Source organism: Neofelis nebulosa, chromosome 18 (genome assembly GCF_028018385.1).
Source record: "Neofelis nebulosa isolate mNeoNeb1 chromosome 18, mNeoNeb1.pri, whole genome shotgun sequence".
In the NCBI taxonomy this organism is placed as follows: domain Eukaryota; kingdom Metazoa; phylum Chordata; class Mammalia; order Carnivora; family Felidae; genus Neofelis; species Neofelis nebulosa.
Window position 1 is genome coordinate 4,392,170 of NC_080799.1, and position 26,125 is coordinate 4,418,294.

Genomic DNA, 26,125 nt, shown 5'->3' on the forward strand with positions numbered 1-26,125 from the left:
AGTATATTCTAAAAGTTCTTATAGGCTGCATCCAAAGATGCAAAATGGATTCATTGATATGAAACTTACTATTTAAATATATTGATAGTTAAAATGATCATTTTAGTAGACTTTAAAAAAAATCACATGATAAGGCTGCCCCTAGCCCCTCTCTCATACAAAATACATGATGGCATAAAGAATATCTATTTAGACCAATATCCTACTTGGTTGTTCAAACTCTGCCAGTAATTCCAGCAACAGTATAGAATAAGTACAATTTATTGGCACTGTTTAGTAGCATGGGTGATCCCAAAGAACTAAATTTTAATAAATCCAGCGGTATAAATGCTATGAGCAAAGAAAAAGCATAATTTTAAACTTTAAATTTCTTTTACCTTCCCTTACTTTGTGAATTTTGAATAATACATTTATAATGGCAAATGGTGAGGGGAAAACCACACAAAAGAGTAGGTAGCCAGAATGAACTGAATCTAGGGGCACCTGGGTGGCTCAGTCGGTTAAGCGTCTGACTTCAGCTCATGTCATGATCTCTCAGTTGGTGGGTTCGAGCCCTGCTTCGGGGCTCTGTGCTGATGGTTGAGCCTGGAGCCTGCTTCAGATTCTGTGTCTCCCTCTTTCTCTGCCCCTTGCCCGCTCACATTCTGTCTATCTCCAAAATAAACATTAAAAAAGAATGAACAACCTACAGAAAAATACTGACAATTATATCTCTGAAAATAAACACCGACAAACAGGCCAAGGTTATTTTTTCAGAGCTTGCTGTCTCAAAGCACTCAGTCGTGGGGCACCTGGGTGGCTCTGTCGGTTAAGCGTCTGACTTCGGCTCAGCTCATGATCTCGCGGTCCATGAGTTTGAGCCTGACGTCGGGCTCTGTGCTGACCGCTCAGAGCCCGGAGCCTGTTTCAGATTCTGTGTCTCCCTCTCTCTCTGCCCCTCCCCTGTTCATGCTCTGTCTCTCTCTGTCTCAAAAATAAATAAATGTTAAAAAAAATAAAAAAAGCAGTCAGTCGCTGTTAACTTGAGTTTTGGCAGAGACTCAAAGGCAGGCAGGGTAACGGGGAAGTTTTACTATGGGGAGAAAAGGGAAGGTTTCCAAATGCCCTCATGGACGAAGCTGGAGGCAGGCTAGCTTGGGAGTGGGGCATCCCATGTGATGGGTTAGCGGGTGTATATTCAATGTTTTCTCTGGTTACTCCTGAGTTAGAAGTGAGGACAAACATTAAGAAAGCTGCCAGTCATGGACGAAGTCCTGGCCATTTGGGACTGTGACAGAAGTTATTGTTCAGCTGCCTGGATTGTTACTAAAGATAGCAATCTGGCTTTCTGCGCTGTTTATTGTAGACAGGGGACTTGGTTTCTGCGTAGGTGGCGGTGGTGATAGGTCAGAGTCCTATCTCGGTACATGGTCTGGCCCTTGTCCATTTGTATGCTGATTATCTCCTGAGCGTAACTTGATGATTGTCTTATTCCACCATGAGCTGCAACAATATTTGGGCAAGGGTTTGCTGAGACCTGAGACTATTTCAAGGGCTCTTGCAGAGTAAAAATACTGAGAAAGACTGCCTCTGATTCTGTGGAATGGGGATAATGATACCTATGCTGGGGACTGTCATGAGGACTAAAGGATTTGAGTTTGTTTGTTTGTTTGTTTGTTTTACAAAACCATGTGCCCGACATGGAGCCCCTCAGGTAACGGACTTCTGGGCAGAGGCATACAGACAGACCCAGGCTGGGCGCCCAAATTGGTGGGGGGGGGGGGGGGTGGAGGGGGGGGGACGGGGGCGGGTTTGCGTTGAAGGGGACAGCCATGACCGGTCCCTCAACACGGCGCAGGGCTGGGGGCGACCCGGTCCGATCCGGTGGAAAGCCCCCGGGGCGACCGCTGGCTGGCAACAACGCGGGAGAAGGTGCGTTTGCCCACAACCCACAGGTCCACACGGCGCCCGCAGCGCGGCGCCCGCTGGCCCACACCTGCCGCCCCGTGGCCGGAAACGGCTGGGCCGCCGGCCGGAAGTACCTCACCGCGGAGTCTCCCGGGAGTTGTAGTTCTGCCCAGTCCAGGGGCGTCTCGGCTGTGTCCGGAGGTCTCCGACAGCAATCTGCGCACTTCCCGACCCTTGGCGGGGTTCGCGTGGCCGGCACCTGGGACTTAGCCAGTCCTGAGGCTCCCGCTGCATCTGGGACTGACGATTCCCTCTGCCCCCGCGGTAGAGAGGGCACGTGTGGCAGAGCCACGGCTGCAGAGCTGGCGGGCCCTGGGAGGCGTGCTCTGCTAGGGGGGTCCGGTGGGCGGCTCTGTCTGACGTCTACTGGGGAGGGTCAGGGTCAGGGTTCCTACTGCTTTACAGCCCAGCCTCGTCGGAGCCCACCGTCCGTCCGCAGAGGGCTTAGCGCGGTGGACCCGTGACAGCCTTGGCCCCGGTGAGCTGGGGGCCAGCTTTTTCCCGAATGGTCACCCTTCTTTCCCGATACTGGATTTGTTTCTGTCCCTTGACCCGGAGCTTTTCTGCCCGTCCAGGTCCCTGAACTCCGCCTGGGTGGCCGGGCCTCCCGTGGGTGAGGAGGGACTGCTGAGGAAGCCCACCCCCCCCCCTTCTGTCCAACCCTCTGTCACTCCTTCGGACCCCACATCACAGCCAACGGTAGGCTCTGAGCTATGAGGGCAAGGAAGGAGGGAAGTGAAATGATTGGTATTTCAGGGATTTATGGTGTCGGTGTTCCTATGACCAATGTTTATTGAGTGTCTGGGTCAGGCAACTGGTGAAGCACCGGGTTCCATTCTTGGCTAGAGACCTAGGGCGGTGTCGGTCCCCTGAACAGATAAGGGCCACCAAGGTGTGGGTGCTCTCATAATTACTCCTATCTATGGATGAATGGACACCAAGGAGGGAGGTCAGTCCCTGCTGGGGGAGGCACAACCGAAGATCAGATTTGAAATAAGGTCTCCATAGGTGAAAAGGGGCAAAAGGGTTGGGGTTAGGGAACAGCCTGTGCAAAAGCATGAAACCCGTGGGTACTGCTGGATTTGGCACCATGGAAGAGCCTGGAAGGGGTGTGTGTGGTCAGACTGGAGGTGGTTCCAGGAGCATATCAACCCAGCGGCTGGGTTAGGGGGTAGGGACTGGGTCCTGTTAGTGCCTGACGTGTTTTAGGCAAGGCAGTAAGCATGGTTACATTGGTCTTTGGTGTTACTATACCGGCAGTGAGTGGAGTCGATGGAGACCGAGCTAAGGTAGTGAGAAAAGTAAGTAGGGGAATGTGTCTCGGGTTTGTGAAGCCGCCAGCACGGGCAGGGGTGGGTGAAGGTGGGGCTGTGTGAGTGCCTCTGTCTGAATGCTGATCAAGCAGGGAGGAGATGATCAAGCAGGGAGTCTCCAGTTCAGTGTAGACTCTTCTTTCCCCGCACTCGATTAGGAGAGAGAGCCACAGTGAGGGTACCACAGTGATGCAGAGATGAGGGAGAATTTGTCTGTCTTTGAGGCTTTTTTGGTCAAGGTAGGACAGACAAGCTGGGGCAGGGAGGGGGGAAACGAAACCTGGTCCTGTAATGGTAAGTCTTAATGTTTTTTTCCATTATAACTTGAATCTGGGTCTTCTTGAAGGAGGTTTTTTTCTATTACAACCCATAACTGTTTCTTACTGTGTTCAATTAGTAACATTAGGAAAGATCTCAAATGTATATAGCAAAGTAACGAAAGGAAACTTTTGTAGTTATCATTTAGATTGAGCAAATGTTAAAAGTTTATTTGCTTCAGATCTTCTAAAGAACAAAAACCTTATACGTACCACTGGATCCCTTTTCATATCACCCTTCATTCCGTTTCCCTTTCTCTCAGGGTGACAACTCCCGAGATTACTTTATTCTTACATGTTCTTTACTTCCTAGATAGGAATGTGGTCATAAACAATACATTATTTTTTTGTTCGTTACCTTTGCCTGTATTTCTTCTGCTTTGCCTTTTTCTTATTTATTTTTAGTAATTGTTTTCATCTATTCTAGATACAAAACCATTTATAGCTTATGCACATTGTGAAAATCTTAAGTAGTTTGATTGGGCCTGGTGTTTTCTTGATGGGTATAATTCTGAGTACCAATCTATTTTATTTCATGTTTAGTGGGGTTCTGTTTCTGATTTCTGTTGCTTTGTCAATTTTAGTACTTTGTATTTTTCTAGGAAATTGTCCAGTTTAATTTCAGATTTATGGCATTAAATTGTCTATAGTGATCTCATAATTTAAAAACATCTCTACGACATCTGAAATGGTTTCTTTTTTCCCTGTTTAAACATGGCATTTTTTTTTGCCTTCTCTTATTTTCTCCATCAGTCATACCTGAACTTAGTGTGTTTTATTAGCTTTAAATACCAACCAATTATGCTATTAGTTTTAATAAATATTTTCCAAGAGCTGATTTTAGTTTTTTCTTTGTAATTTTTTATTTGGGTACAACTTCAGACTTCGGAGAAAACTCACAAGGGTAGAATAGTACAGAGAATTCCAGAACACCTTTCATCTAAATTTCTCGAATATGAACATTTTGCCACATTTGTATGGAGGGAGGTCGAGGGATTTGCGAGCCGATTAAAGAAAAAGGTGTCACCGTATGACCGGAAGTACACGCAAGCTTTACTGAAGCATGCACGTTGGGGAGAGGTCCCTCGCAGCATGAGACCATCCGGAATTTGGGGCCCAGGGCCCACTTCCCAGGAGGGAGGTGGAAAGGATACCCCTGGGTGTCTCTGGGTCAGAGGCACGTGGGGGCTTGGTAGCCACACGGTGTATTTTGTCTGTGCCTACCAGATGCTAGCATATAGCTTCATGGGGCAGGGAAAGCAGGCAGGTTCCAAACGACTAAAAATCTGTTCGTATTTGGGCTATCTTCGAAATGAATGCATGTGTTAACATCTGAGTTTGGTGCTGCTGGTCTTTTGAGCCAATGGTCTCAGCCTGCCAGGGGCCACTCTGCAGAGGCCATCGCTGGGTCATTTATGCACAACTTGCGCTCTCTCTCTCTCTCTCTCTCTCTCTCTCTCTCTCTCTCCTCTCTCTCTCTTCCTCTCCCCTTGACACATACGTGTGTGTGTGCAAATACTTGGTGTGCCTTTCCCAAAGACAAGGCACTTCTGTCACACTGCCGCAGGAAAATGATCAAAACCAGGAAATTAGCGTTAAGACAATACTGTTGTCTAACCCACGTCTCGTACTCAGCTGTCACCTGTTGTCTCCGTAAGACCCTTTCTAGCTAAAGGAGATCTCGGGTCATGCATCTGTTCTCCCATTTTCCTTTGTCGTCTTTTCTCTGGAACAGTACCCCAATCACTCGTTGTCTTTGCTAGCATTGACATTTTTGAGGAGTACAGGCCAGTTACTTTGTGGAACGTGTATCAATGTAGGTCTGACTAATGTTTCACCATGATTAGATTCAGGTAATACATTTGTGGCAGGCTTTTTCTTTTTTTCACCTGTTCTATTATTTCTTTGGTTTTTCCTTTTTAAAATCTCTGCTCCTACTTGCTTCTTTTGTGTTGCTTGGGTTTACTCTTTGCTGTGTTAGCCTCCTGCGATGAATGTTGTTAATTTTCAGATTTTGTCTCATCTGTATCTTAGGGCTGTGATTTGTTTTAAGTCTGTGTTTGTAACTGTGCACCAGTTTTGATATGTAACATTTTTTGCAGCCATTGTTCTAAATAATTTTGCATTCTTCTTATTTTCTAGTTGTGTTGCTTTTGTGTTTAGAGAGCAGCATCTATGCAATACTGATTTAAGTAACTGTTGAAGTTTATTTTTAGCTTTTTCGGGTCAATTTTTAGCTCCCAGGTGTGCTTAAGAAGAATGTATGTTCTCTAATCAAGTACTTTCTTGTGTCTGATCCAGTAGGTCAGGCTTTTAAATTTTTTCTTAATGTTTGATTTTGAGAGAGAGAGAAAAAGATGAGTGGGGGAGGGGCAGAGAGAGAGGGAGACACAGAATCCGAAGCAGGCTCCAGGCTCTGAGCTGTCAGCACAGAGCCCGACGTGGGGCTCAAACTCACGGAGCATGAGATCATGACCTGAGCCGAAGTCGGATGCTCTACCGACTGAGCCACCCAGGAGCCCCAAATGTTTATTTTCGAGAGAGAGAGAGAGAGAGAGAGAGAGAGAGAGAGAGAGAGAGAGCGCACATGTGCAAATGGGAGAGGGGCAAAGAGAGAAGGAGACACAGAATCCACAGCAGGCTCCGGGCTCTGAGCTGTCAGCACAGAGCCCGACGCGGGGCTCCAATCCCACAAATCGTGAGATATGACCTGAGCTGAAGTCGGATGCTTAACCGACTGAGCCACCCAGGCGCCCCAATAGGTCAGGCTTTTAAATTGTTATTCAGATGTTGCACACTCTTGGGGCGCCTGGGTGGCTCAGTAGGCTAAGGGTCTGACTTGATTTCGCCTCAGGTCACGAGCTCATAGTTTGGCTCAGGTCATGATCTCATAGTTTGTGGGTTCGAATCCCGCATTGGGCTCTGTGCTGACAGGATTCTGTCTCCTCTCTCTGCCCCTCCCCTGCTCACTCTCTATTTCTCTCTCAAAATAAATAAATAGGTTTTTGGTTTTTTTAAATGTTGTATACTCTATTTTTTGTATCCCGAATCCTCTAGGATCTGTTCATGGCGATGTGGAGTTGTCTGTTTCCCCTCATGGCGTGGGTGTTCCACGTGTTTGAGCTGCACACTCATCACGCTCGTGTGTTGGTACGCACAGACCTAAGATCGAGTGGGCCTCAGCTCCTTGCTTTGTCTCTGCAGTGGGTTGTTGTTTCTGGCTTTTTGTACGTCTCGAAGTTTGATTGTTTAAATGAACACCGGGCCGTGTGTGTGGGAGTAGAGACCCTCTTGCTGTGCGCGGGGCTGGGAGGCAGGAGGTTGGTGCAGTGAGACTGGTCGGGCATTGCCGGCGCTGGCATTTGCTGTTGCTGTGGTTACGATCAGGCCCCCGCTGGCTTCGAGTGTCTCTGCTCTGTGCTTAGGGTGGGCCGGTTCCTGTCCCCCCCGCTCTGGGACCCGCCTACCCCCTTCGACCTTCTCCCGCTCATGCCCCCGCTGGCTCCTCAGTGCTGCCCAGCCTGGTGGTGGAGGGCCCTGGTCCCCGAGTCTGCCCCTCCCACTGTGGTAGGAGGCTCTGAGTCTGAGTCGAGGACATATGCCTGTCCCCTTCCCCTGGGACAGGGTGTTCTTCCCCTTCTCCCTGCCAGGTGCCATGGGTCTTAGCTGTGCTCTGGGAGCAGTGGGTTGTGCTGCCCTTCCCTCAGCTGCACAAGGCTTTGTTCCTCCACAGGGAAATTTCTAGGAGGATGGGGCTTCCCCGGCTTTCCCTGCCATGGCAGCCACTCCCCTCCTCCAGACCTCACCACCCAGGGGGTCTCTCTGTGGTCTCCCAGCCGTCTTCTTTCTCCTGAGCGCCCAGTGGAGAGCCACGGACCAGATTACCACAAATTCAGTGATTGAAAGCTAGGCTGGCTCAGTCGGAAGAACGCGCAACTCTTGATCTTGGGGTCGTGAGTTCGAGCCCCACGTTGGGTGTAGAGATCACTTAAATAAAACTTTAAAATAAAATAAAGTAACACCCGCTGTCACCTCACAGCTCTGCAGGCCACAGTCCAGGGCCTCCCAAGGCCAGAGTCAATGTGGTGGATGGTGGGCCTCTTCCCCTAGCGGCTGGAGGTAGAGTCTGTTCTGGGCTCATTGGCGGAAGTCAGTATCTGGTGGTGTTAGGCCCGGGGTCCCCGATTCCTCGCTTGCTGCCAGCAGAGGTTTTTTTTTTTTTTTTTTTTTTAATTTTTTTTTTCAACGTTTTTTATTTATTTTTGGGACAGAGAGAGACAGAGCATGAACGGGGGAGGGGCAGAGAGAGAGGGAGACACAGAATCGGAAACAGGCTCCAGGCTCCGAGCCATCAGCCCAGAACCTGACGCGGGGCTCGAACTCACGGACCGCGAGATCGTGACCTGGCTGAAGTCGGACGCTTAACCGACTGCGCCACCCAGGCGCCCCTCTGCCAGCAGAGGTTTTGCTCAGCTTTCGCACGGGATGGCGAAGGATCCTTCTTGTGTTTTGCTCTCTCTGGCTTCCCCTGTGCCCCCATCAGAGGCAAATGTGCTGCTAATGTTTTCACATGAGTCTCACCGTGCCGTCTATTGTTTACAGGTGTTCTTAGTGTCTATTGCAAAGGCTTAGAGACAGGCCGTGACCAGGCAGCTCAGTCCTGCTGTGGATTCCAGCTCCTTCTAACCCCCAGACGGCCTCCAGGCGGGAGCTGAGCCTCCGGCCACGGTAAGTTCTCAGCAGGAGAGCAGAGCTTTGCCAGTTGGAGTTGACCCCAGTCCTCAAGCCCCAGGTACCCCACCGATAGAATAATTCTTGGAAAGAAGGTGACCCGACAGCAGCAATCTACTTTGGAAGCGGGGCTCCCTCTCTGAGCTCCCTCTCGTAGCTTAGGGATAAAGTTGGAGGTCACAGAACTGGGTGGCTTCCAGAAAGTGTCCCTAAAACAGCTGAGGATGATCTTGCTGACCGTGAATTTGGGTGATGCCATCGCATTAGGGGATCTGTCTAGGATTTGGTCGAGGGGAAGGTTTGCTAGGAGGAGAGAGGGTCCCCCGCTTTAAGGTTAGGGAAGCACAAACGAGGGAAGGGATCCCCGCAACACTCAGGCGACCCCCGTGCGGATTTCTCTACACTCGGTGCCTTCACTGTCCTTCTCTACTGCCCCCCGGCCCCCCACTGCCCCTCACTCCACTGCTTGTGAGATGCAGACCGTCCTCCTGTAGTTGAGGCACAAAAGTTGCTTTCTTAACCTAAGAGTATTTCATTTTTCCTTCTCATGTTAAAGACGAAAGAAAATGGGCGTGAGAGAGGTGTTCAGAGCCACCCAGCTTACTAGAGGCCAAGCCAGCACTAGCGCCCAGGGCTCCCGTCCGCCAGGGCCCGCCAGGTGGGGGCTTCCTCCTGGGCGCCCCAGTTCATCGCTAAAACCCGCCCCTTCCCACCTTCCACCCCTTCAGACCCTCTCACGGATCTCCTCTCCTCCAGGGGAAGGACTCTGGTAGGAGGTCATGGAGAGAAAACCCAGTAAGATGATATATGTATATTTTTATGAGATACTTAAACAGTGAGCATATGTTTATTGTCTAAAATAAATTAGAAAATGGCACTATTGTAAAAACAAACGAACACATCCTACCATGCAAAGGTCACCATTGTTAACATTTTGTGTGTTTTGTCCAGAATTTTTTCTTCTTTTTTTTTTTTTTTTTTTTTACAAAAACCCATTCCACGTGCTGAAATTGATGTAGACAAACAGGCAACAGAGCAAAGTGTCCCAGCGTCCCCCTTTGACCACTGTTTTGGACCCACTCTATTGGGTCTGCCTTCCTGCACTTGTTCCCTGGGGTTCCTACAAGGTACCACAAACCGAGCTGCCTAAACAACAGACACGTGATCTCTCTTGACTCTCCTGCCATTGGAAGTGAAGGCGCGGGTGTGGCCCGTTCCTTCTGAGGCCCTGACTGGGGGGCCCGGTCCCGGCCGCTCCCCCGCCTTCTGGGGCTTGGCCGGCAATCTGTGCCCATTCTGGGTTTCTGCTGCATCACTCCGAGCTCTGCCATCATCCTCCCTGACGTCCTCCCTGCGTGAGTCCCTGGGCCCCAGTTTCCCCCTTTTGTAAGGACACTAGTCCTTCCTCCTGGACTGGGGCCCGCCCTCGTGGCCACACCGTCACCTGATCATTGACAAAGGCTCTGTTTCTAAAGAAGGTCCCATTCTGAGATATCGACGGCTAGGATCCCCAGCAGATCTTTCTGGGGCACAGAATTCAGCCCAGAACACTCCGCTGCCAGGATGACATCTCTGGCAACCCAGAGGGGTCCTGTTACTTGAGGCTGTAATAAGGAACAGTCTCTCCTGGCTTGCTGGCGGGCTAGTGAACATCTCACTGCCACATCCGGGTTCTCTCTCTCCCTGTGGATCTGCAGCTCTCCACTTCCCCCCACCCCCCATGGAGGGCCTGTGATCTCTTCTGTCTCTGCTCCTCCTTAACCCTTCCTTCTCATTGGACCACTTCTTTCTCCACCAGGGGCAGGGGTGGAGAAGGGGAAATGGAGGCGAAGTGACACAAACATTTCCTTGCTTGGCGCTTCCGGTAGCTCTCCCCCTGCCCAGCCATCTGTCCTTTATCACGCGGGAGGCCGCGTGATGGCTTTGTAGGGGTGCAGAGCCTGTGACACGAGCAGGGGCTCTCTGGCAGACCTCTGTGCCCGCTCCTGGCTCAGTGCTCTTGCTTCCCAGGGCTGGCTCTCTGTGTCCCGCAGGCAGCCTGCTTTCTCCCCATGTTGTTCAGGCTCCCCTAGCTTCCTGCCCCCCACGTGGCCCCGGGGAACGCTGCATCCTTGTTCTAACACAGGCAGGCCGTGCAGGTGTCTCCCGTTCCTGCCCCCACCCCCCACCTGGCCACCACGGTGGCCTCTGCCGGCTTCTCACTTCCAAGAGCTCCCTCCTGCCGTTGGGCTCCCGCATCTGCAAAGCTTCCCCCAGAACGCTTGCGCCCCCCTCTGTTGAACCACCACGTGCCCAGGTGTTTCTGTAGCTGGGCACGCGTCCAGCCTGGGGGGCCAGGTTACTCCCCCCACTTTTGCCGGCTCAACCGTCCCTCTGGTCTTGGGAGGGGGGTAAAACACCGTGTATCTACGTCTTCAGTAGCGCCCCTCCCTGCTCCTTCGCTCTTCCTTATCCGAAGGAAGGTGTCCGTTAGGTTGGGTCTGCCAGCTCCTCCAGAGAATTTGGGGTGTCTGGGAATTGAGCTAAAACTTCGGGTACCCGGGGAAAATACCACCCATCTCTGCCTGTTACCCATCTGTGAGTCATGTGTTTGTGCGTTTCATAGCTTCCTTTTTATTTATTTATTTTTTCCCCACTTACTGGTGTTGCCAGAAGCTAGTTCTTACAGATACTCTGTAACAGTTTAAGTTGATTCATAGCATGGCATGCTTTGATTGTGTCATAACTGATTAACCAATCTGTTACTTTTAAGCACTTAGGTAGTCTCCAATTTAAAAACCAAAACCAAAACTCCCTCGGAATTCTTTATGGAGTTTCTGTAATTCTAGAGTTTGAGCGTCTCTGCAGACTTCTTGGACCCAACTCCAGTGTGTGTCTGTCCTGAGTAGGAACATTCCTAAGACCAACCTCGTGTCTGTTCAGGAGAGAGATAGGTGTGGGGTCCCGTTGATGATTCCAGCCACAGTAAACTTGCTCCTGAACCTTCGTGTTCCTGTCCCCTGGCCAAATGAGGAAAGGAGGAGGAGGGCTCAGGAGAAGCCATCAGATCTTGTCCCATGTTTGGTAAGTGGCAGAGCCAGACCGGGACTGCTTCCCGGGCAGAGGCCAGCACAGCCGAGCCAGGGCGCTTCTTCCTGACAGTGAACATGGACAGGCTGCAGGTGGAACAGAAGCACAGGGGACCCAGCAGGTCCGGGATGGGATTGAGGGCCCCGCCAAGTAGCCCTCAGTTTGTCTCAGCTGAACTCCATTCATTGGACTCTGCCCTTACAGATCCCATTGTTAGATTTTCCTGTGAGTTGACCCCAGCGTCTACCAGGGGCAGGAGAGGTGACAGAGGTTCGGGTTCGAAGCTTCATAGGCTACAGATATTTAAAAAATAACTTCGGTATACAAAGTACCAGTTTGTCCTAGAAGAGATTAGGAAATTCATCTAAGTACAAAAAAACAAAATATTCAGTGGTCATTATCTACCTACCTAGGGCTAACTGCCGCTACCTTTTTGCCTTGCATCATCTCAGAGATCTATGTGAGTGAGTGTGTGTGTGTGTGTGTGTGTGTGTGTGCACGCACGTGTGCGTGTGTGTGTCTGTGTGCATGGGATCAAATAGTCTTCGGCCACCTTTTTCAATTATCCGTATGCTATCCAATAAAACAGTTTTTTCCATGATTATGTTTTCATTAGCTACATAACGTTTATTTCCCTTTGGAGTAGTGTTTTATTTAACGGGTCCTGTGTAGGTGGATATTTCGTTATTTTCTGGGTTTTTTTTTTTTTCCAGAGTTTTAACGAACTATAATAAACACCTTGGCGACTAACTCTTCGCCTGAACTCATGATTGTTTCTTCAGAATAAATTCCTATTCACTTTCTGAGTAACGAGGGGAGGGGTTAGTAAATCGCACATTGACTATGGAGACACAGACATGAGCGCATTAAGTAGAAAAGGAGAATCCAGGTTGAACCCTCGCCAGGTTGGGTCCCCATCACTCTGCAAGGCGTGGGCATTATGTGATGTCCTCGGTGGGAGGAGGGGGGGAGGGGAGCCTGTCCTCCCCCAGGCCTGGTGGGGGGTGGCAGTTGATCCAGAGGCCCGGGGCAAGCTTGACCTCTCACGTCCTCTCCCCTGCCCTCCCCTCCCCATCTCTGCTTACACAGGTGTCTGCTTTCCCCCGCCCAGCAGGGAAGGACCATGTCCCAGGTGAGTGTGGCATTTCTTTCTACCGCACTGTGCTTTCCCAGGGACTTGGGGGTGCTTCTAAGAATGCAGCCAATAAAATACTGCAGGCAGGACCCAAGATCACTGAGGACGCAAGGCGAGTGGAATCTGGAGGCCATGGGGAGGGCGGGACGGATGCGCTGCTGAGGCCGCCACAGTTCTGAGCTGCCCGGTGTCTGCCATTTCTGGCACTTAAAAAAAAATACATAGTTTTTTAATGTTTATTTTTGAGAGAGAAACAGAGTGTGAGCAGGGAAGGGGCAGAGAGAGAGGGAGACACAGAATCCGAAGCAGGCTCCGGGCTGTCAGCACAGAGCCCGATGCAGGGCTCAAACCCACGAACCGTGAGATCCTGACCTGAGCCGAAGTCAGATGCTTAACTGACTGAGACACCCAGGCGCCCCTCTGGCACTTTTACTTACTTCTTTTATTATTTTTAAATTTTTTTTTTCAACGTTTTTTATTTATTTTTGGGACAGAGAGAGACAGAGCATGAACGGGGGAGGGTCAGAGAGAGGGAGACACAGAATCGGAAACAGGCTCCAGGCTCCAAGCCATCAGCCCAGAGCCTGACGCGGGGCTCGAACTCACGGACCGCGAGATCGTGACCTGGCTGAAGTCGGACGCTTAACCGACTGCGCCACCCAGGCGCCCCACTTACTTCTTTTATTAAAAATTTTTTAAATATTTGTTTAAGAGAGAGAGAGAGAAAGCCATCTGGGAGGGCAGAGAGAGGGAGAGACAGACAAGTCAAGCAGGCTCTGTACTGTCAGCACTTAGCCCCACGGGGCTCGAACCTACGAACCATGAGCTCATGAGCTGAGCCGAAATCAAGAGTTGGACACAACCGACTGAGCCACACAGGCGCCCCAGACGTTTCCGGCACTTTAAAAAGATTCCATCCAACATAGGATTTGTGTTGACTGCTTGGGACAAGCACGTCCACGTCCTAGGAGAACTAAAGCTGTTTCCAGTATTAAGAAGGTTCCAGGGTTGGCCTTGGGGTGTGAGGTGTCACAGGCAGGGTCCTGTCTAGTGATGACAGTGAAGTGGACACAACAGCGAGTCTGGACTCTCCGTTGGGTGTAAGCAGTGGGTCTTACAGCCGTGCAGAATCTGTAATGCTGGTTGTTTCAGAGATCAAAATACTCCGTTCTGCGTAAACTGCCTTGTTCTGTCACACTGACCCAGATGAAACCCTGCATTGTCCAGAAGAACAGACGAGTAGCGTGTTCTTCAAATTACCTTCTGTAATAGTTTTTTGACACAGATGGAGAGCAAACAGCCCCGTTTCAGACTTTGGTGGGGGCGGGGAGGGAAGATGATCAGCGTGCTCTTGGCCTTTTGTCCTGGAGTCTGAGCGTCTTTTCACCACTCGGACCTCACGCATCTGCCCTTGCCCTGGGCCGTCGTTCTCTTTAGACGTCAGTGACGTCATTTGCTGCCAGCCTGTCTGCATTCTCAAATTGGACCTACACGGCCCCTCTCTCTACTGTGAGCATGAACGTGAAGTGTGCTGGCCAGAATCCTTCAAGTGACAAGAGCCAGAAACCCAGCTAGAGCTAGTTTAGGGCCAACCCCAAATCTAGGCCACACCTGGCCTCGTACTCAGGGACAGTCACACCTAAGAATGCAGGCGTCTCCCAGAGTCTCTCTTGCCCCTTGTCTGTGACTTCCTTCTCTCATACCGACTGCATCCGTGTGGCCAGAAATAGGCATGGCCCACACCTCTCTTGCGAGGTCTACTGTAGAAAGGGACCAGGTTCTGTATCGTAGAGCCAGTTTGCACAGTCTTTGGGAGAGATGCAGATTTGGGCCAGCTTAGTTCGCGGTTAGGGCTGAGAGGCTGTGTCGGTGGTGGGGCGCTCCCAGGAGCTTGGGGTGCCAGAGGGAGAGAGCTAGCCCCAGAGGAAGATGGGCCTCGTGGACAAACATTACAGCTCTCCACTCCAGGAAGAAAAACAGATTCACAGGGTCTTGGTTTCTGGCTTGGGGACCTGTTTTGATGAGCGTGTCTGTGCCTAAAAAGCTTGAACCATCTGGATGTTGGGTACCAGAAACACCTGGGAATGGGACCAGTATGAGAGGTCCGAAACAAGATGGCAGCTCAGTGGCCTCAGAGGAGAGACGTGGGCCGTGACGCGAAGCTGTGGGACCCATATTCAGGGCCGGGGTTTCCTCTGTGCCTCTTAGGGAAATTTGTTCTTTTGTAGGAAACCAGTTTTCACCGGGAACTTCTTAGGGTCATCCACAACAAAGATAGTGACAAAGGTCTAAGCTCCACCTGTTGAACGCTTAACATGTCGCCATTTCATGAATACCTGTGAGATCGGTATCATTAACCCCTCTCCCATTTTACAGACGAACACACACAGGCTGGAGGTATTAAGCAAGCTGCCTGGGATCTTGCATCTATTAGGTGATGGAGTTGGGATGTGAATGCAGACAGACCTAGAACTGGGCCCTCAGTGATGGAGCCACACTGTAGTTTTCTCTGGCCAAAACCCAGCCCCAGCAGAGAAATTCAGTTGTACCCTCTAAAGTACGGACTTGCACTGTCCAATATGGTAGCCACCAGCCACGAGGGGATACTGAACCCTGGTGGCTAGTGTGGCTGGAGACCCGAGTTTCTCATTCACACTTAAATTGTAAAAGGGAATCAGAGGAAAATACTTTCCCATTAAACGCAACTTTATGGGGGCACCTGGGTAGCTTGGTCGGTTAAGCATCGGACTCTTGATTTCGTCTCGGGTCATGATCTCACGAGTTGTGAGTTTAAGCCCCGCATCTGGCTCTGTGTTGACTGTGGAGCCTGCTTGGGATTCTCTGTCTCCCTCTCTCTCTGCCCCTCCACCCCCCTCAAAATAAATATCAAAATATTAAACACAACTATGTTTTTACAGGACTATATTTCATGAGAGCGAAATTGAAAACATAGTGTCTGAGTTGAGATGTACTCTAAGTGGAAAATACCCACCAGGTTTTGAACACATGGTATGAAAAAGAAGAATGAAAAGTATATCAGCAATTTTAAAATAATTATATATTGAAATGATAATACTCCAGATATATTTGGCTAAAAGATCTTATCTAAATTGTTTCCTTTTTTACTTAAATGTGACTACTAGAAAATTTTATCTAGGGGCGCCTGGGTGGCGCAGTCGGTTAAGCGTCCGACTTCAGCCAGGTCACGATCTCGCGGTCCGTGAGTTCGAGCCCCGCGTCGGGCTCTGGGCTGATGGCTCGGAGCCTGGAGCCTGTTTCTGATTCTGTGTCTCCCTCTCTCTCTGCCCCTCCCCCGTTCATGCTCTGTCTCTCTCTGTCCCAAAAAAATAAATAAAAAACGTTGAAAAAAATTTAAAAAAAAAAAAAGAAAATTTTATCTAAGCCACTTTATTGAGGTGTGATTGACCTGCAAAACTGTGCTCACAACTCGAGAGGAGTTTCGATAAGTGCACACCCGTGAAACCACCACCACCGACTTAATCCATCACCTCCCAAAGTTCCCTCCAGCCCCCTTTTTAAATATCTGGATTTTTTTTTTCTTCTGTGGCGGGAGCATTTAACGTAAGATATGCCCTCTTAGCAAATTTCTAAGGGTGCAGCGCAACGTGGCTCATTGTGACGCTATGCTGTGCATCTTCAGAACTTACTCTGCTTCCGTAACGAACACTGAACCTGTGACTAGCGCCTCCCCCTTTCCCTGCCCTTCCCAGTCCTTGGTAACCACCGGTTCTAGGAGTTGACCACTTGAGAACCCTCATAAAAGTGGGGTCACACGGTACTTGTCCTCCCATGTCTGGCATATTTCACTCAGCATACGTCAGGTTCACCTGCTTGTCGCAAATGAAGGGACTTCCTTCTCTCTCCTGGCTGAGTAATGTTCCGTGCTGTGTGTCCATCACACGATCCGTTCGCCCACGGCTGGACACTTCGGTTGTTTCCATCTCTTGGCTACTGTGGATAATGCTGCGAGGAGCACGAGAATGCACATATCGCGTTGAGACCCGCATTCAGTAAGATCACGTCGTCTTCGAACAGAGATACGTTTATTTCTTCCTTCCTGATTCCAATGTGTTTTATTTCTTTCTCTCGCCGGATTGCTCTGGCCGGACTTCCAGTACTGTGTTGAATAGGAGAGGCAAGAATGGGCATCCTTGCCTTGTTCCAGATCAAGGAAAGCTTTAGAGGGAAAGCTTTCACCACTGAGTATGATGTTAGCTGTGGGCTTTTCATAAATGGCCTTTATTGTGTTGAGGTAAGTTCCTTCCATTCTTGGTTTGTTGTGAGCTTTTAATCTTTAAAGGGCACTGAAGTTTGTCAAATTTTTTGTGTGTGTGTGCGGCTGTTGAGCGGATTATGTCATTTTTATCCTTTATTCCGTTAACGTGGTGTCTCGTATGGATTATCATGTGTGACCCATCCTTGCATCCCAGGGCTAAGTCTTGCTTGGTCGTGGTGTCTGATGCTTCTCATGTGCTGTCGGGTTTGATGTGCTAAGACTACCTTGAGGATTTTTGCACCTGTGTTTACCAGGGATCCTGGCCTGTAGTTTCCTTTCTGTGTGGTGTCTTTAGTTTTGGTATCATGGCAATGCTGGTCTTGTAGAATGAATTTGGAAGTATTCCCCCTTTTTCTGTTTTTTTTGGGGGGGTATTTAAGAAGGATTGGTAGTAATCTTTAAATTTTCGGTAGAATTTGTCCATCAAGGTCCTGGGCTTTTCTTTATTTGGAGCTTTTTGGTGACTTCTTCATTCTCTTTGTTAGTGCTGTGCTCAGGCTTTCTATCAATTCAGTATCGGTAGGTTGTTTTTTTTATATTTTATTGTATTAAAAAAAATTTTTTTTCTTTAACGTTTATTTGTTATTGAGAGACACAGAGCGTGGGCAGGGGCTGGGTAAAGAGAGAGGGAGACACAGAATCTGAAGTAGGCTCCAAGCTCTGAGCTGTCAGCACAGAGCTCCACATGGGGCTCAAACTCAAAAACTGCAAGATCATGACCTGAGCTGAAGTTGGTCACTTAACCAACTGAGCCACCCAGGCGCCCCATATTTTTTAATTTTTTAAAAATGTTTTATTTATTCTTGAGAGAGAGAGAGAGAGGCAGACACAATCCCAAGCAGGCTCCAGGCTCTGGGCTGTCGGCACAGGGCCCAACACAGGGCTTGAACTCACAAGCTGTGAGATCATGACCTGAGCCAAAGTCGGACACCCAACCGACTGAGCCACCCAGGCGCCCCAGGTTTTTTTGTTTTTTTTTTTTTTAGAATTGTGTTCATTTCTTCTAGGTTGTCCAACGAGTTGGCATTGAACTATAATATCTATTATCCTTTTTATTTCTGTGGCATCCGCTATAATGTCTCCTCTTTCATTTCTGATTTTATTTATTCTAGTCTTTTTTTTTCTTAGTCTAGCTAAGGGTTTTTCAATTTTATTTCAAAAAACCAGCTCTTAGTTTCATTTTTTCTATTGTTTTTCTATTCTGTTTCATTTATTTCTAATTTTTATTTCCCTCTGCCAACTTGGGGTTTAGCTTTTCTTTTTCTAGAGGTGCAAAGTTAGGTTGTTTGAGATCTTTCCTTTTTGAATGTAGATGTTCGTTTCTATAAACGTCCTTCTTAGTGCTGCTGTTGTGGTATCCTGTAAATTTCAATCTGTTGTGTTTTCATCTGTCTTAAGATATTTTATAGTTTCCCTTTTGATTTCTGTGACCCAGTAGTGTTTAAGAATGTGTTAATTTCCAATATTTAAAAATGTTCCCCTTTTCTGTTGATTTCTAAGTTTCATTTCATTGTGATTGGAAAAGATACTTAGAATGATTTCAGTCTTCTTAATGTTAAGACTTGTTGTGTTAGCTAGCCTATGATCCACCCTGGAGAACGTTGTGTGTGCTCTTGACAAGAATGAGTATTCTGTTGCTCGTGGGTAGAATGTTCTGTAAATATCTTCAAGGCCTATTTGATCTGTAGTGTTGTTCACTTCTGAAGTTTTTGTTTTTGCTGATTTTCTGTCTGGATGACTATTGAGAGTGGGTATATAAGTCTCTTACTGTTATTTCATTGCTGTTTCTCCCTTCTGATTGGTCAATGTGTGCTTTATATATTTAGGTCCTTTTGATGTTGGGTGCATATGTATTTAAAACTGTTATATCTTGTTGAAGGGACCATTCTGAAGTTATAGAAGGACTTTGTCTCTCATGACAGTATGTGATTTAAAGGCTGTTTTGTCTGTTTTAAGTATTGCCAGACCAGCTCTCTTCTGATTACCATTGTATGGCATGGGATATCTTTACCTTGTTGCTTTCACCCACTGTATGTCCTGAAATCTAAAGTGAATGTCTTGTAGACAGAAGTTGGTTGGTTGATTCCCTTTTTGTTAGGGAAGTTGAGTTCATTTACGTCTAAAGTAATTATTACTAGGTAAAGACTTATATTGCCACTTGGTTAATGGTTTTCTCTTTGGTAGTTTTTTTGTTCCTTTCTCTTACTCTTTTGTCTTTATTGTGGTTTGAGGATTTCTTATAGTGATAGGTTTTGATTCTTTCCTCTTTATTTTTGTGCATTATAGATTTTTTTTGTCGCTACCATGAGGCTTACATTGAATATTTTTACAGTTCTAGAAGTCTCTCCTAACCTGATAACTTCAGTCGTATGTGGAAACTCTATACTTGCTCACACACTCATACTTTGATATTTATGTCAGATTTTATTTCCTTTTCTATTGCTTTTCCATTAATAAATCCGTGATTATAGTTGTACTTTTGCCTTTTAACTTCCATACTTCTGTTAAAAATGATTTACACAGTATTACATTATTCAGTGTAAATTAATTTGTTGTTTTGGTCCTCAATTCATCCAGAGAGAAGACGAAGGAGAAGGGGAAGGAGAGCCAAGCCCTGTTCTGTATTTGTGGAATCCTTTGTCCTTTCCTCTTGGTGCTCCCTTAATTTTGACCATGTCTTTGCTTATAATTGTGCCCTAATTTTATTTATTCATTCTCTCCTGGTGATTTCCCACCTTTTTCTACGTCGGTCATCTTTTGTCCCTCCCCTCCCTAAAATACCATCATAGGCATCCCCATTGTCTGTAGGAAACAAAAACAAACCTTTGCCCTGTGATTTGTGCACGTGTGCTCTCTCTCTCACACACACACAGACGCACGCACACACATCCACGCAGTATCTTCTGTATTGTCGCTCCCAAGTATTTGCAGTGTCTACCAGATTTTTCTGTGACTCCTTGCCCTCGCTGATGCCGTGCCTCTTGGACACACGGTTTATCTTTCAAGATTATGCTCCAGGGCAGCCTCCGGTGAGGCTTCACTTGACGTCAGGACCTTGAACGTGACTGCTGTCTTTGCGTCTGCTCCTTCTGTAATGTACTTCCATTGCAGCCTGAGGTGTGATTGCACCACACGGAAGTCTTCTGTCCATCTCGCTCCACCAGGGCTCCAGGTGCCTGTAGAACGGGAGTAACATTGTGTTCTGCTTCCCGCCCCTCCCACCCCACCCCCCGCCCCCCGCAGCCCCAGGCGGAATACCGTCAACATACCGTAGAGTCTGTAGATGCTTGCACGCCGAATGAATGGATGAAGGAATGAATGCAGATCCAGGAGTGAGATCTTTTCTTATGATCTTTTCTTTTCTGTCCCTGGAAATGTAGCACAAAGTTAGGGGCATGCCAAGCTCCCTAAATAACTTACTGTGGGGCAGTCCAAAGGCCCTAAGAGCCCTCACCTCTGAGCCTTTGCCGCAGAACTCCGCCAAGTATTTCGGGCTCATCGGGCACGTGTCATTCCAGGGCTCATTGTCATTCCGAGACGTGGCTGTGGGGTTCACCCGTAAGGAATGGCAGCATCTGGACCCCGCACAGAGGACGCTGTACCGGGATGTGATGCTCGAGAATTACAGCCACCTGGTCTCAGTAGGTGAGGAAGGCTTCCTGCATTTCCCGATTAATGTCTTTTCTCAGTTATGTAAAACCTCTGAAATGTTTGGCCTTGGGTGTCAGCTGTCTACAAGCCTTGCTGTCATCCCACTTGGGTTATTCGTGAATTTACCTCCTGTGTGAAATAATCCATTCTCTGGCCGACACGTAAAAGTGCGTTGTGCCCCCTGCTTCCTTGGATGGCCCAGGCGGCTCAGCCTAAGTCCTGTGACTTGTTCTCACAAACAGGGTGTCAGGCCACCAAACCGGCTGTGATCTCCAGGTTGGAGCGAGGCCAAGAACCGTGGACGGAGGAGGAAGAACTCGTCAGATGGAGCTTTCCAGGTGAGAGGGGGGCAACGGACACACACTGGGCTGCAGAGCAAAATCTCCTGTGTTTGTTTCAGGCAATTGTTCTCAAAAGCCTTGGATCTTTGCAAGTAGCTGTGGATATTTGGTCCAAGGCCTTGAGATGCCCACATGACTCCTGCTACCTCCACACATCCCACCGCCTGACAGGATTCCTCCTCTTTCCCTGGCCTTTAGAGAGAGGCATATTCTGCTTTCATTCTTTCATTCCACCCTGCTGTCCCCATCTGAGACCTTGCTTGCTCAGTTTTTGTCTAGAATCTTCAGTCTTAACACTTACCCCATGGTTATGAAACAGGCTTTCTCATGTTTTCAGGGATTTGTAGGTTCCCGCTATTAAAATTTTTTTTTTTTTAATTTTTGAGAGATACAGAGAGACAGAGCACGAATGGGGGAGGGGCAGGGAGAGAGAGGGATTCATAGAATCCGAAGCAGGCTCCAGGCTCAGAGCTGTCAGCACAGAGCCCCATGCAGGGCTCAAACTCATGAACTACGAGATCGTGACCTGAGTTGAAGGTGGATGCTTCACTGACTGAGCTGCCCAGGCGCCCCTCCCCCTATTTTAAAATAACTTATTTTGTGGCACTCATTTTTGTCTTTTCTTTTACTGTGAAATGCCTCAAACTTTCTTGCTCCCTTTTATATGACTTTAGATTCCTCTTCTTTCCTAACTACGAAATATGGCCCCATTTTGCTTAATGGGATATGAATGGCACTCCCCCCACATGCATCCTAGTATAATCCCAGGGTGGATACTGACTCCCTCTTTCTTTCAGGACAGGGGCCTTTTATCAAGCTTTTGTTCAGGGCACACCAGAAATCAGCTGGGGAGCTTTAGAAATACCACCTGCCTGGGTCTCAGCCCAGAAAATCCTGATGGGGAAGATTAGTAGGCATTGATTCTGTCCCTTAGGAATTCAGCACTGGGGCTCAAGGAATTTCCACATTTCTAAACCAAGAAGCTCTGTGGTTGCACTGGGTGTGGGTTTCATGGAGGTGAAACCACGGATAGTTGAGGATTTAACATGTAAGGGCACCGGGGTGGCTCAGTGGGTTAACTGTCCAACTTTGACTCAGGTCATGATCTCATGGCTCAGGAGTTCAAGCCCCGCATCGGACTCTGTACTGACAGGTTGGAGCCTGGAGCCTGCTTCAGATTCTGTGTCTCCCTCTCTCTCTGCCCCTCCCCCTTGCACGATCTCTCGCTCTCAAAAATATTAAAAAAATAATAAAATGTAGGGAAAGGGCACCTGGATGGCTCAAAGAATGGAACTCTTGATACTAGCTCAGGTCTTAATCTCAGGGCCATGAGTTCAAGCCCCACATGGGGTTCCCCTCTGGGTGTGAAGCCTACTTAAAAAGAAAAAAGAAAAAAACCTAAATGAAGACAAAACCAAATGAGGATCTAAGCACAGGATGCAGAACCCAACATTTAAAATCTCAGAGGAGGGGCCACAGTGATGTGGATACCAACATGCCCGAGGAATGGTGCTGTGGGCTTTATTAGTTAGGAGGCTGGTCTGTGGCCAAGTCCATCAGACATCTGGGAAGTATCTCATTTTTTCCTTTCAAAAGCCAATGGATGAGGGTATGTTTATAGATTTATAGCTGTGGTGATTGAATCTGGGCACTTAGGTCTGAAATTTATTCTTCCTCCTGTTTCTGATATAATCTTATTTTTTTGCTGGGGGGGCCTGGGTGGCTTAGTCTGTTAAGCATCCAACTTCAGCTCAGGTCCTGATCTTGCAGCTTGTGGGTTCAAGCCCCGCAGCAGGCTCTCTCCTGTCCGCATCGAGCCTGGTTTTGATCTGTTTTCCTCTCTTTTTGCCTCTCCCACAGTTCTCTCTCTCAGAATAAAATTCAAAGTAAATAACAGTAGGGACACCTGGGTGGCTTAGTCGGTTAAGTGTCCGACTTCGGCTCAGGTCATGATCGCACGGTTCACAGGTTCGAGCCCCAGGTCAGTCTCTGTGCTGGCTGCTCAGAGCCCGGAGCCTGCTTCAAATTCTGTCTTCCTCTCTCCCCACCCCTGCCTGCTTGTACTCGGGCTCTCAAAAATAAACACTAATAAGATTATTTTTAAAATTTTATTTGGGGGGGGGGGTGTAGGCAGAGAGAGAGAGAGAGAGAGAGGGAAAACACGCGAATCCCAAGCAGAAACGTGCAGAGCCCGATGCGGAGCTTGAACTCACCGACCCATGAGATCACAACCTGAGTGGAAACCAAGAACCAGATGCTTTACCCACTGGGCCACCCAGCTGCTCCCTGATATCATTTCATTCTGTGGTACGATTCTGGAAACACGAACCCACTCAGGTCATGGTATTTTTTGCCCCTAGAAGCAATTTTGCAAGTCGACGGCCCCGCAGGCAGACCACGGGAGCACCGAGCCAAACTTCCGCGGAGCGGCGCCTTCCTGGACGGCCAGGAACCGACCGAGAGAGGGCCCCGGGCATCCGTCCGCCAGAAGGCGGACCTTGATCCCTCACAACGGCAGGGATGCACCTGTGACTCGTGTGGCGCGAGTCTGCCGCGTCACGGAGACGGTAGTCCCACCGCCTACCTGGCCCGGAGGCGCTTCGAGTGCGACGGGCAGGGGAACGTGTTCCTCTACTCCAGGCCCGACGGCTCGGCTCCGGGCGCGCGGCCGCGGCAGTGTGAGCGGTGCGGGTGGCCGGGAGGCCGGGCCCGCCGCGGGGAGCCCTTCCCCTGCGAGGCGGCCGAGCGCGCCGATCCGCGGCTGCACGCGGCCCCCGCGGCCGGCCTCTCCAGCCGCCTGGGCTGCCAAGACCCGCCCGGCGGCCCCGCGCCGCCCCCGGGGTCCGGCCCATCGCTGCCCGCCGCCCTTCTGGCCGGGGGGAAGCCCTACAGGTGCTCCGAGTGCGACAAGACCTTCTCGCACAAGTCCCGCCTCGTCGAGCACCACCGCTCGCACACGGGCGAGAAGCCGTACGGCTGCGGCCAGTGCGGCAAGGCCTTCTCCCGCAAGTCGTGCCTCCTCATCCACCACCGCATCCACACCGGCGAGAAGCCGTTCGGCTGCGGCGAGTGCGGCAAGGCCTTCTTCCAGAAGTCGCACCTCATCCTGCACCGGCGGACCCACACGGGCGAGAGGCCCTACGAGTGCGGCGAGTGCGGGAAGGCCTTCTCGCAGAACTCCTGCCTCATCATCCACAGGAGGACCCACATGGGCAAGAAGCCGTACGAGTGCTCCGAGTGCGGCAAGACCTTCTCCCAGAAGGCCAACCTCATCCGCCACCACAGGATCCACACCCGGGAGAAACTGCACGGCTGACGGGCACAGCCGCCGTGGGCCTCCCTCCCGCGTCCCCGCACGTCTGGGAACGCAAGGACAAACCTCCGCGTGTCCCCCGCACGCACCACCCTTCAGCGGGAAATCCGGTGCCCCCGCGGGAAGAGAGCGCGACCGAGGGGAAGCCCCTCCCTCGACCGTAGCGAGGGGAGGGTGAGGACACTCTAGAGCCACCTGTTTTTACAAGAGCTGCCCCGCGACGGAGGGGATCGCTGTGAATTCACTCTGGTCATTGAGCTTTCGAGTCTGTAAATGAATGTAATCATTTAAGACAACAGCTGTGAACAACATGGGAGCAGTCCCTGGGACGGGGGCATTTAGGGGTTATGTTCCCAACGATGCTGCATAGGGGGAATTTTATTTATTTGTCAACTGCAGTGGTAATCCAACAGAATTGTGAGCCTGGAGGCACAGCCACCAGACTGTAGAGAATGACCTCTATGGAGTCCCCACACTAAATCCTACCCTTTGGTCGCTGTAGGGTATGTTATACCCGGAACAGTACGAACTTATTATTAAACCAGGAGTCCGTGCACCGTACCACTTACCATTTGTCCCTTTGTTTGCTGGCAACTGTTATAGAGCCCCCAACCCCCGCCACCCTCAGATCTGGAAACTGGCGCTTTTGTGACCTCTCCTCCTAGCTCTTAACCAGTTCCTAAGTAGGTTCCATGTTAAATGTGTCAAGTTAGGACTCCCTTTTCTGGCAACATGACAGACCGTATAAGGTGAAAGCCCTTCCACTGTGAATGGCCAGAAATGATGACCAATGATAGATTACGTGCTTTTACATGCATAATTCAGCTGGCGACCAGGGAAGTTTCCAGGCGCCAGCGAGGGACGCCGAGCTGAGAGCCAAAGATTAAGTTCGAGAGCCGACCGTGGGTTTAACTTGGTTGACCCAGAAGCCTGGGTTGTTGAAGACTGAAGGAGGGTGCGAAGCAAGGCCTCGGGCACATGAGGCAGAGAGCTGGTAATGAAGTAACTCACAAATTCAGAAATTTCAGAAGCCTGGACATACAGGGAAGGGGTGGACTGGCGAAGAATCTCATTGGCACAGGGAGCTTGTCCGTATCTCTGTGGGCTCCGATGGGGGAGGATTTGCCCTGACCAGCATCCCACGTGAGACAGAATTTGCAGTTTGCCCTATTCCTGTCCCAGTTCAAAAATCGAACCGTTAATATAGAAAATTTGTCCTGGCCTTTGAGACAAATTATGGAAGCAAACAAAACATGTTGTGGAGGAAGGCGCCCTCAACCCATGTTTGCCAGGATTCTGACATACAAACCCAAGGTGAGTTCATAATCCCAAACTACAGAACACAAGGGACCAACCCACAGTGAGAGGCAACAGGCAACTTGAACGAAATACGAACGTCCCGGATTTTAAGGGTCATAGAAACCTACAAAACTCCATGAGCTCTATTGTATGGAAACCGATTTGACAAATGATATTTCACATGAAGAAACAGCTGTCTTCACAAGCCATTAAAAATGAAAACGCCGCATGAAAGCGAGGCACAAAGAGTGAGCACTGGCTTCTTTCGAAAGGGGACCACCCTGGGTGTCTAGAGATGACAGATACAGGCACTGAAAGGTGAAGCTACACCAAAATGATGAGCCACCGACCCAGCCGGCGCTAACTCGGGGGCCGAGAAGGCGAGCAGAAAGTGGAGGGAAGCAGATTCTTAGGATTCGGTCTACAGAGAGGCGGGAAATGTACATGAAAGGGTGAGACATCTGGATGAAAATCAGAGCAAGTAGGAGTTCCTAAAAGAAAATAGTGGAAGAAAGGGACATTCCAAGAGAAAAAGCGGCTCAGATTTGACAAGACCGGAGATCACCGATACAGGCAGCACAGTGGACAGGTAGGAAATTCGCATCTTAGAGCTGGCTAAGCTGTTTCGGGGTGTCCCTGCTCCGCACCCGCTTGGTATGGCCGAGGGATCTGCAGGGACAGGACGCTGACACCCGCCTAGATTGCAGCCGTG

General features: G+C 49.4%; 1 protein-coding gene across 5 annotated transcripts; it reads left to right on the top strand.

Annotated features, from left to right (window-relative positions):
• Positions 1–2,049: 2,049 nt before the first annotated feature.
• LOC131501552 (zinc finger protein 568-like) lies at positions 2,050–24,675 on the top strand. 5 transcript variants are annotated; one of them, XM_058711867.1, is made up of 10 exons: positions 2,050–2,211; positions 2,353–2,425; positions 2,523–2,646; positions 6,635–6,727; positions 8,180–11,371; positions 12,467–12,509; positions 16,649–16,785; positions 20,328–20,454; positions 20,703–20,798; positions 23,162–24,675. In XM_058711867.1, exons 7-10 carry the CDS (start codon positions 16,675–16,677, stop codon positions 24,115–24,117), a joined length of 1,290 nt encoding a protein of 429 aa, XP_058567850.1. In that variant the 5' UTR covers positions 2,050–2,211; positions 2,353–2,425; positions 2,523–2,646; positions 6,635–6,727; positions 8,180–11,371; positions 12,467–12,509; positions 16,649–16,674; the 3' UTR covers positions 24,118–24,675. The 5 variants fall into 5 exon arrangements, with proteins under 5 accessions (XP_058567850.1, XP_058567851.1, XP_058567853.1 ...); XM_058711868.1 differs by having other exon boundaries at positions 8,180–9,103; XM_058711870.1 differs by lacking the exon at positions 16,649–16,785 and having other exon boundaries at positions 8,180–8,309; positions 11,236–11,371.
• The last annotated feature ends 1,450 nt before the right edge of the window (positions 24,676–26,125 follow it).

Excerpts from the sequence above, each read along its gene's own strand:
- LOC131501552 (XM_058711867.1), top strand. The coding sequence starts at position 16,675 with ATGGGCATCCTTGCCTTGTTCCAGATCAAGGAAAGCTTTAGAGGGAAA. Across the intron at positions 20,455-20,702 it reads CAGCCACCTGGTCTCAGTAG|GGTGTCAGGCCACCAAACCG; the intron begins GTGAGGAAGGCT and ends TCTCACAAACAG. Across the intron at positions 20,799-23,161 it reads CGTCAGATGGAGCTTTCCAG|AAGCAATTTTGCAAGTCGAC; the intron begins GTGAGAGGGGGG and ends TTTTGCCCCTAG.